Source organism: Scyliorhinus torazame, chromosome 5, assembly GCF_047496885.1.
Source record: "Scyliorhinus torazame isolate Kashiwa2021f chromosome 5, sScyTor2.1, whole genome shotgun sequence".
Lineage (NCBI taxonomy): Eukaryota > Metazoa > Chordata > Chondrichthyes > Carcharhiniformes > Scyliorhinidae > Scyliorhinus > Scyliorhinus torazame.
In genome coordinates, this window is record NC_092711.1 from 89034859 (window position 1) to 89045855 (window position 10997).

Consider the following 10997-nt stretch of genomic DNA (forward strand, 5'->3'; position numbering starts at 1 on the left):
AGACAGAGACACACGAGGCACTGCATAAGAGGTGTATGGAGAGGCTGGAAGCCCTGGAAAATAGCTCGAGGAGGAAGAACCTAAGAGTTTTGGGTCTTCCCGAAGGTGCAGAGGGAGCGGACGTCGGGGCATATGTGAGCACGATGCTTCATTCCTTAATGGGACCGGAGGCCCCGACGGGCGCCTTGGAAGTGGAGGGAGCATATCGAGTCCTTGCGAGAAGACCGAAGGCGGGAGAAATACCTCAAGCTATAGTGGTGAGGTTTCACCGCTATAAAGACAGGGAGATGGTCCTGAGATGGGCGAAAAAGACATGGAGCTGCAGGTGGGAGAATGCGGTGATCCGCGTGTACCAGGATTGGAGTGCGGAGGTGGCGAGAAGCAGGGCGAGTTTCAATCGGGCCAAGGCGGTGCTCCATTGAAAGAAAGTTAAATTTGGTATGCTGCAGCCGGCGAGACTGTGGGTTACACATCAAGGGAAACACCACTACTTCGAGACGGCAGAAGAGGCGTGGACATTCATTGAAGAGGAGAAGTTGGACTAGACTGGAGAGAGAAAGAACTTTTGTAATAAAGCAGTGGTGTGATTGCATGGGACTGGGAATCGGAAGGGGGGGGGAAATTTTCTCTTTCCCCTCGATGGGGGGGGGGGATATGGTGAACTGTGGGCGCCGGTGGGGAAGGAGAGGGGGAAGGAGAGAGGGAGCTGTGCCATTAGCGGTGGGGCCGAGTGGGAAGCGTGGGCTTTGCTCCCGCGCTATGGTAATTGTGGCGGGAAAAGGGGGCGCAGGAAGGAGGGAGCCTTACACAATGGGAGGCTGAGGATAAACGGGGGAAGCCGAGGTCAGCCAGATTTTGGAATCAACATGGGGGGAGCAAACACGCTGGAGGGGGATCTAGCGGGGGGGGGGGTGGTAACTGGGTTGCTGATGTTAAGGGGAAGGGGGAGCTGCTACAGGATGGGATGGTCGGGACGGGAGGACACCGTTGGGGGGACAAGTGGGTGCGTGGGAACCGTGTGAGGAGCTGGTTTAAAAAAGGGGATGGCTAGTCGACGAGGGGGGGCGGGGTAAAGAGCCCCCCAACCCGGTTGATCACGTGGAACGTGAGGGCTGAATGGGCCGATTAAGAGGGCAAGGGTACTTGCGCACCTAAAGAAATTAAAGGCAGATGTGGTCATGCTGCAGGAGACGCATCTGAAACTGGCGGATCAGGTCAGATTACGAAAAGAATGGGTGGGACAGGTATTTCACTTGGGCTTGGATGCGAAAAATAGAGGGGTGGCAATATTAGTGGGGAAACAGGTATTGTTTGAGGCGTGGACTATAGTGGCAGACAGTGGGGGTAGATACATGATGGTGAGTAGCAGATTGCAAGGTGAGGCGGTGGTTCTGGTGAACGTATATGCCGCGAACTGGGATGATGCCAACTTCATGAAGCGTATGCTGGGGCGTATCCCGGACCTGGAGGCGGGAAAGTTGGTAATGGGGGGAGACTTCAACACGGTGCTGGATCCATGGCTGGACCGGTCCAGGTCTAGGACCGGGAGGAGGCCGGCAGCGGCCAAGGTGCTTAAGGACTTCATGGAGCAGATGGGAGGAGTGGATCCCTGGAGATTTACTAGGCCTAGGAGTAAAGAGTTCTCCTTCTTCTCCCATGTCCACAAGGTGTATTCTCGGATAGACTTCTTTGTCCTGGGAAGGGCGCTGATCCCGAAGGTGGCCGGGACGGAGTACTCGGCTATAGCCATTTCGGACCATGCCCCACATTGGGTAGATCTGGAAGTAGGAGAGGAAAAGGAACAGCACCCACTGTGGAGATTAGATATGGGATTGTTGGTGGACGAGGGTGTGTGTGTAAGGGTAAGGAGATGTATCGAAAGGTATCTGGAGATGAATGACGACGGAGAGGTTCAGGTGGGAGTGGTCTGGGAAGCATTGAAGGCGGTGGTCAGAGGGGAACTGATCTCCATAAGGGCCCATAAGGGGAAACAAGAGAGCAAAGAGAGGGAGAGATTGTTGAGAGAAATTTTGAGGGTGGATAGGCAGTATGCGGTTGCTCCGGATGAAGGACTATACAGGGAAAGGCGAAGGTTGCACACGGAATTTGATTTGTTGACCACGGGTACGGCGGAGGCACAATGGAGGAAGGCACAGGGAGTGCAGTATGAGTACGGAGAGAAGGCGAGCCAGTTACTGGCCCAACAACTGAGGAAGAGGGGGTCGGCGAGGGAGATTGGAGGGGTTAGGGACGAGGAGGGTGAGATGTAACGGGGAGCGGAGAGGGTGAACCGGGTGTTTAAGGCATTTTATGAGAGGCTGTATGAGGCTCAGCCCCCGGAAGGGAAGGAGGGAATGATGCACTTCCTAGACCAGTTGGAATTCCCGAACGTTGAGGAGCAGGAGAGGACAGGACTGGGAGCACAGATGGAGGTGGAGGAGGTGGTAAAAGGGATTGGGAGCATGTAGGCAGGGAAGGCCCCGGGACCGGATGGGTTCCCGGTGGAATTTTATAGGAAATACGTGGACCTGCTGGCCCCGCTTCTGACGAGAACCTTTAATGAGGCCAGGGAAAGGGGGACGTTGCCCCCGACGATGTCGGAGGCGACAAAATCGCTGCTCTTGAAAAGGGACAAAGACCCGCTGCAGTGCGGGTCTTACAGGCCTATTTCCCTCCTGAATGTAGATGCCAAGCTTTTGGCCAAGGTGATGGCGACGAGGATGGAGGATTGTGTCCCGGGGGTGGTTCACGGGGATCAAACGGGGTTTCTTAAGGGGAGACAATTGAACACTAACATACGGAGGCTGTTGGGTGTGATGATGTTGCCCCCGCCGGAGGGGGAGGCAGAGAAAGCATTTGAGAGTGGAGTGGGACTACCTGTGGGAAGTACTGAGGAGATTTGGATTTGGAGAGGGGTTTATTGGATGGGTTCAGCTTCTATACGGGGCCCCGGTGGCAAGTGTGACTACAAATAGGCAGAGATCTGACCACTTCCGTCTATACAGAGGGACAAGACAGGGATGTCCTCTGTCCCCGTTACTGTTTGCGTTGGCAATTGAGCCACTGGCCATAGCGCTGAGGGGCTCTAGGAAGTGGAGGGGAGTACTTAGGGGAGGAGAAGAGCACCGGGTGTCACTATACGCGGATGATTTGTTGTTGTATGTTCCCCCAGTGGAGGGGATGCCCGAGATAATGCAGACACTCAGGGAGTTTGGGGAATTTTCAGGATATAAATTGAATATGGGGAAGAGTGAGCTGTTTGTGATGCACCCTGGGGAACAGGGCAGGGGAATAGATGATTTACCGTTGAGGAGAGTAACAAGGGATTTTCGGTACCTAGGGATCCAGGTGGCCAGGAACTGGGGAACCTTGCATAAGCTTAATTTAGTAAGATTGGTGGAGCAGATGGAAGAGGACTTTAGGAGATGGGACATGGTGCCCCTGTCACTGGCGGGTAGGGTGCAGGCGGTTAAAATGGTGATCCTTCCGCGGTTTCTTTTTGTGTTCCAGTGCCTACCTGTGATGATTACAAAGGCCTTTTTCAAGAAAGTGGATAAGAGCATTATGAGTTTTGTGTGGGCTGCGAAGACCCCAAGAGTGAAGAGGGGGTTCCTGCAGCGTAGTAGGGATAGGGGGGGACTGGCACTGCCGAGTATAAGTGACTATTATTGGGCCGCCAACATGTCAATGGTATGCAAGTGGATGGGGGAAGGGGAGGGAGCGGCGTGGAAAAGACTAGAGATGGAGTCCTGTAGGGGAACCAGCCTAAAAGCATTAGCGACGGTGCCTTTACCGTTCTCCCCGAAGAAATACACCACAAGTCCAGTGGTGGTGGCAACACTGAAAATTTGGGGGCAGTGGAGACGACATAAGGGAGTGATGGGTGCCTCGGTGAGGTCCCCGATAAGGAACAACCACAGGTTCGTCCCGGGGAAGATAGATGGGGGATTTAAAGCTTGGCAGAGAGCAGGGATTGTGAAATTGAAGGATTTGTTCCTAGGCGGGACGTTTGCGAGTCTGGGAGCACTGACAGAAAAATATGGGTTGCCACCGGGGAATGCATTTCGATATATGCAACTGAGGGCTTTTGCGAGGCAACAGGTGAGGGAATTTCCGCGGCTCCCGGCGCAAGAGATTCAGGACAGAGTGATTTCGGGGGCATGGGTGGGGGATGGTAGGGTGTCAGATATATACAGAGAAATGAGAGACGAGGGGGAGACGAGGGTGGAGGAGCTGAAGGGAAAATGGGAAGAGGAGCTAGGGGAAGAGATTGAGGAGGGGCTGTGGGCAGATGCCTTAAGTAGGGTAAACTCTGCGTCCTCATGCGCCAGGCTCAGCCTGATACAATTCAAGGTTCTACATAGGGCGCACATGACTGGAGCAAGGTTAAGTAGATTTTTTGGAGTGGAGGATAGGTGCAGGAGATGCGCGGGAAGCCCAGCGAACCACACCCACATGTTTTGGTCATGCCCGGTCCTGCATGGGTTCTGGGTGGGGGTGGCGAATGTGCTTTCAAGTGTGGTGGGGGTCCGGGTCGAGCCAGGCTGGGGGTTGGCGATATTTGGGGTTGCGGACGAGCCGGGAGTGCAGGAGGCGAGAGAGGCTGATGTTTTAGCCTTTGCGTCCCTAGTAGCCCGGCGAAGGATATTACTTATGTGGAAAGAAGCTAAACCCCCAGGCGTGGAGGCCTGGATAAAGGACATGGCGGGGTATATAAAATTGGAGCGGATAAAATACGCACTAAGAGGTTCGGCTCAAGGGTTCACCAGGCGGTGGCAACCGTTCCTCAACTATCTCGCAGAACGATAAGGGAAATGGGAAAGGTAGCAGCAGCAACCCAGGGGGGAGGGGGGGAGGGGAGGGCCCATCCGGGCCCTCAGGGGTTTTGTACAGGTGTTTGTATATGAGTTATTTATATTGGTTTTTGTGACTTTATTATTTTGGATATTGGCTAGTTTTTATTTTTGTTGCTGGCAGTTGCAGTCTAGTTCATATATATATATATTTTTTTTTTTTAAACGGTCATCATCATTATTTATATTGTTTTAAAGTTGCAAAAGGGAAAATTTTGTACTGTCTTTGTTTGCCCGAAAAATTTGAATAAAAAATATTTTTTAAAAAAGTTTCAAGACTGTGAGTTTAACACAAACCTGATTTATTTGACTTTTATCCAGGACATTAGTATTTATAACTGAGCTGTAATTTATTCATATCAGAAGTGAAAGACCATAACGAATGTTTGCGATTTATGTTTAACAGAATAATCAAACTCCAGCAGTCACGTGTGAACTCGCTGGTGACTCAGCAGGTTGGATTTCTGAGTGAATCCCTTCCCGCACTTGGAGCAGGTGAACGGCTTCTCCCCTGTGTGAATTCGCTGGTGTACGCTGAGTTGGGACGATCGCCTGAATCCAGTCGCACAGTGAGAGCACCTAAACGGTCTCTCGTCAGTGTGAACATGTTGGTGGGACAGCAGGTCGCTGGAACTTTTATAGCATTTCCCACAGTCTGGACATTGAAAAGGTCTCTGCTCGTTGTGAACACGTTGATGGGACACCAGATTGCTGGAACTTTTACAGCACTTCCCGCAGTCTGGACATTTGAAAGGTCTCTCATCTGTGTGAACTTGCTGATGTGCCATGAGGTGGGATGACCGAGTGAATCCCTTCCCACAGTCAGAGCAGATGAATGGCTTCTCCCCGGTGTGTATACGCTGGTGTTCAGTGAGTTGGGATGACCATCTGAACCCAGTCGCACAGTGACTGCACCTGAACGGTTTGTCGTCAGTGTGAACACGTTTATGAAACATCAGTTCCCTGGAGCCTTTATAGCACTTCCCACAGTCTGGGCATTTAAATGGTCTCTCCTCACTGTGAACACGTTGATGGAACATCAATTCCTTTAAACTTTTATAGCACTTCCCACAGACTTGACATTTAAAAGGTCTCTCATCAGTGTGAACTCGCTGGTGTGTCTGCAGGGTAGACAACTGACTGAATCCCTTCCCACACTCGGAGCAAGTGAAAGGCCTCGCCCCAGTGTGAACTCGCTGGTGTCTCAGCTTTTGGGGAGAGACCTTTCACTTGCTCCAAGTGTGGTAAGGGATTTACTCAGTCATCCCACCTGCAGACACACCAGCAAGTTCACACTGATGAGAGACCGTTTAAATGTCTCGATTGTGGGCAATTATATAAAAGTTCCGGGGAACTGATGTACCATCAACGTGTTCACACAGATGAGAAACCGTTCAAATGCTCTGACTGCGGAACTGGGTTCAAGCAATCATCTGTCCTCATTGTACATCAGCGAATTCACGCCGGGGAGAGGCCGCTCACCTGTTCTGACTGTGGGAAGGGAATTAGTCAGTCATCCGACCTGCTGACACACCAGCGCATTCACACTGGGGAGAAACCGTTCACGTGCCCCGAGTGTGGGAAGGGATTCATTAATTCAACCAACCTGCTGAGACACCAGAAAGTTCACATTAGAAAGAGGCCGAGTGTGGGAAGGGATTCACTCGGTCATCCAACCTGTTGACAATCCAGAGAGTTCACACTGCGGACAGTCTGTCGTATCCTCTGAGTGAGGGAAGGCAGTCACTCAACCATCCTGCGGGTTCACACTGACCGGAGACCTTTTAAAAGGCCAGGATCCAGGAATTGCTGAATAGGTTGTGAGGAACTGATGTCCCATCAACATATTCACACTGATAGGTGTTCTCACGGTGGGACCGGGTTTACTATTTATATTTATTCACTGTACACCACAAATTTACACTGGGGAGAAGTTGTGCACCTGGTGTGAATGTGGGAATGAATTTGCTTATTTCTCCCACGTCCAGAGTCACCAGTGAGTTCACAACTAACTACATTGCTTTGACTTCGCTGTTGATCGCATCCAAGACAGAACTGGGGTCTGTTTTTGCTGATGGTAATGAACTCCAGCCCAGTTATAGTTAATATTCTGGATAAAAGTCGAATAAATCAGTTTTGTGTTCAATTTTTAATGTCTCTAATTTAAGTTAATTTCTTCTGAAGTTTTCTTGCTCTCCCCGTCTCCTCCATCCTCAACAAGTGTGAGGAGCTCATGGAGCTTCTTTGTCACTGAGATTGAGACAATCTGATCAGCTGCCTCAGTTGCTTCCGTCCCTCCCACTAACCCACCAGCTCAAGCTGCCTCTCAAGATCCCTTTTTATGAGCTCTGAAACCCGTAAATTTTTGTATTTCTTTCCCATCTGCCCCATGTCCTCTCGCTGCTCATTTTGCCCATGAGACTCATCTCCTGCTCCATGGACTCTATTCTCACTGAACTACATACCATTTTTCTTTAAGTAATATTTTTATTCAATTTTAATACATTTTCAACAAACCCCCACCCTTACAGAAAAAGGAAAAGCAGGAAACACACAGATCAACATTGTTGTGATGGGAGACTTCAACTTCCCCACTATTGACTGGGACGCACTTAGTGCTAGGGGCTTGGACGGGGCAGAGTTTGTAAGGAGCATCCAGGAGGGCTTCTGAAAACAATATGTAGATAGTCCAACTAGGGAAGCGGCTGTACTGGACCTGGTATTGGAGAATGAGCCTGGCCAGGTTATAGAAGTTTCAGTAGGGGAGCATTTCGGGAACAGTAACCACAATTCAGTAAGTTTTAACGTGCTGGTGGACAAGGATAAGAGTGGTCCTAGGGTGAATGTGCTAAATTGGGGGAAGGCTAATTATAACAAATTAGGCGGGAACTGAAGAACCTAGATTGGGGGCAGATGTTTGAGGGTAAATCAACATCTGACATGTGGGAGATTTTCATATGTCAGTTGAAAGGAATTCAGGACCGGCATGTTCCTGTGCGGAAGAAAGATAAATACGGCAAATTTCGGGAACCTTGGATAATGAGAGATATCGTAGGCCTCGTCAAAAAGAAAAAGGAGGCATTTGTCAGGGCTAGAAGGCTGGGAACAGACGAAGCATGTGTGGAATATAAGGAAAGTAGGAAAGAACTTAAGCAAGGAGTCAGGAGGGCTAAAAGGGGTCACAAAAAGTCATTGGCAAATAGGGTCAAGGAAAATCCCAGGGCTTTTTACATGTACATCAAAAGCAAAAGGGTAGCCAGGGAAAGGGTTGGCCCACTGAAGGATAGGCAAGGGAATCTATGTGTGGAGCCAGAGGAAATGGGCGAGGTACTGAATGAATACTTTGCATCAGTATTCACCAAAGAGAAGGAATTGGTGGATGTTGAGTCTGGAGAAGGGTGTGTAGATAGCCAGGGTCACATTGAGATCCAAAAAGACGAGGTGTTGGGCGTCTTGAAAAATGTTTAGGTAGATAAGTCTCCAGGGCCTGATGGGATCTACCCCAGAATACTGAAGGAGGCTAAGAGGAAATTGCTGAGGCGTTGACAGAAATCTTTGGATCCTCACTACCTTCAGGTGATGTCCTGGAGGACTGGAGAATAGCCAATTTTGTTCCTCTGTTTAAGAAGGGTAGCAAGGATAGTCCAGGGAACTACAGGCCGGTGAGCCTTACTTCAGTAGTAGGGAAATTACTGGAGAGAATTCTTCGAGACAGGATCTACTCCCATTTGGAAGCAAATGGACGTATTAGTGAGAGGCAGCATGGTTTTGTGAAGGGGAGGTCGTGTCTCACTAACTTGATAGAGTTTTTCGAAGAGGTCACAAAGATGATTGATGCAGGAAGGGCAGTGGATGTTGTCTATATGGACTTCAGTAAAGCCTTTGACAAGGTCCCTCATGGTAGACTGGTACAAAAGGTGAAGTCACATGGATCAGGGGTGAGCTGGCAAGATGGACACAGAACTGGCCAGGTCATAGAAGGCAGAGAGTAGTAATGGAAGGGTGCTTTTCTGATTGGAGGGCTGTGACTAGTGGTGTTCCACAGTGCTGGGACCTTTCATGTTCGTAGTGTATATATAAATGATTTGGACGAAAATATAAATGGTCTGATTAGTAAGTTTGCAGGCGACACAGAGGTTGGTGGAACTGCGGATAGCGATGAGGACTGTCAGAGGATACAGCAGGATTTAGATCGCTTGGAGACTTGGGCGGAGTTTAATCCACACAAATCTGAGGTAATGCATTTTGGAAGGTCTAATGCAGGTAGGGAATATACAGTGATTGGTAGAACCCTCACAAGTATTGACAGTCAGAGAGATCTAGGTGTACAGGTCCACAGGTCACTGCAAGGGGCAACACCGGTGGAGAAGGTAGTCAAGAAGGCATACGGCATGCTTGCCTTCATTGCCCGGGGCATTGAGTATAAGAATTGGCAAGTCATGTTGCAGCTGTATAGAACCTTAGTTAGGCCACACTTGGAGTATAGTGTTCAATTCTGGTCGCCACACTACCAGAAGGATGTGGAGGCTTTAGAGAGGGTGCAGAAGAGATTTACCACGATGTTGGTATGGAGGGCATTAGCTATGAGGAGCGGTTGATTAAACTCGGTTTGTTCTCACTGGAACAACGGAGGTTGAAGGGCGACCTGATAGAGGTCTACAAAATTATGAGGGGCATAAACAGAGTGGATAGTCGGAGGCTTTTTCCCAGGGTAGAGGCGTCAATTACTAGGGGGCATGGGTTTAAGGTGCGAGGGGCAAGGTTTAGAGGAGATGTACGAGGCAAGTTCTTTTACACAGAGGGTAGTGGGTGCCTGGAACTCTCTGCCGGAGGAGGTGGTGGAAGCAGGGACGATAGTGACATTTAAGGGGCATCTTGACATATACATGAATAGGATGAGAATAGAGGGATACGGACCCAGGAAGTGTAGAAGATTTTAGGTTAGACGGGCAGCATGGTCGGCACAGGCTTGGAGGGCCGAAGGGCCTTGTACTGTGTTGTACTTTTCTTTGTTCTTTGTTTGTTCTTATCGGTGACGCCGAACAATGATATCAGGTCAATGACAATCATTTGTATTCATATTGTGTCTTTAACAGAATACATCTGTCGATAAAACTAAAAGGAAGGGATGATGATTTCTCCAGCAGATAAACTGAGACTAAAGTGGAGCCGGGCAATGTAACTGAGGGGGAAATAGGTGGACTTGGTGATGATATGGATATGGGACAAAAGCTGTCCTTCAGCCTCATACCGTTAACAAGTAGAGGGATGGAGTTAGTGGTTAGAGAGTGAAGTTTGTGGTGGTGACTGGAGAGAATGGCTTCAGCTTTCCCAGTGTTTAAAGGCTGGAAATTTCTGTTCCTGCAGCACTTGATGTCAGACAAACCAGGACAGTGTGTGTGAGTTGGAGGTGAACTAGGTGATGATCTTCATTTGCACCTCCTACCCGGGTCCATCCAGACGGTGGAGGTTGATGGTTAAGAAGATTCTGTCAGAGTTCTGGTCAAGCTGTAGATGCAGAAAATCCCTCTCTTTCACCCTCTGTTTCTTGCACCCCTCTCACCCCCTGTCTCTTCCTCTCACCCCCTTCCATCGATGCTATATTGTGTAATCCCAGATTGAGTGGTGGGATCCATTCTGTGAACAACATTAGTAAACCAGCCTGATTTTTATGACAATCCAGCAATTTTCACAGTCACTTTCCTCGTGCCGACCTCACAAATGACCAGATTCATTCAGCAGAATGTTGCAGCTTGCCTTTGTGTTTCTGTGGGCTCTCTCACACTTTTTTTTCTTTTTGAAATCTATATCACAGGATATTAGAAAGGGGAGGATTTGCAGTCGGGAAACTGAAACTAAAGATCACATCAGGATCTCATAGACGGGCCCAATCTATTGTAACCTGAATATCATCGGATTTTGAAGGTGGAGGAAAAAAGCACCATTCAGAGTGAGGAGAAACCGTACACGTGTTCTGTGTGTGGACGAGGGTTCAATCGATCATCTGGCTTTTCAAAACATAAATGTAGGCATGATGGGGAGAAGCCGTGGAAATGTGAGGACTGTGGGAAAGGATTCAATTACCCATCAGAGCTGGAAATTCATCAGCGTGGTCACACCGGGGAGAGGCCTTTCACCTGCTTG

General features: G+C 49.4%; 1 protein-coding gene across 1 annotated transcript; it reads right to left on the reverse strand.

The window, feature by feature from the left end:
* Window positions 1-5134: 5134 nt before the first annotated feature.
* Window positions 5135-6056, reverse strand: LOC140418857 (uncharacterized). The gene has a single exon (XM_072502499.1). It carries the CDS (start codon window positions 5891-5893, stop codon window positions 5279-5281), a length of 615 nt encoding a protein of 204 aa, XP_072358600.1. The 5' UTR covers window positions 5894-6056; the 3' UTR covers window positions 5135-5278.
* Between the last annotated feature and the right edge of the window lie 4941 nt (window positions 6057-10997).

Coding starts and splice junctions, on each gene's coding strand:
- LOC140418857 (XM_072502499.1), bottom strand. CDS start 5,893: ATGTTCCATCAACGTGTTCACAGTGAGGAGAGACCATTTAAATGCCCA.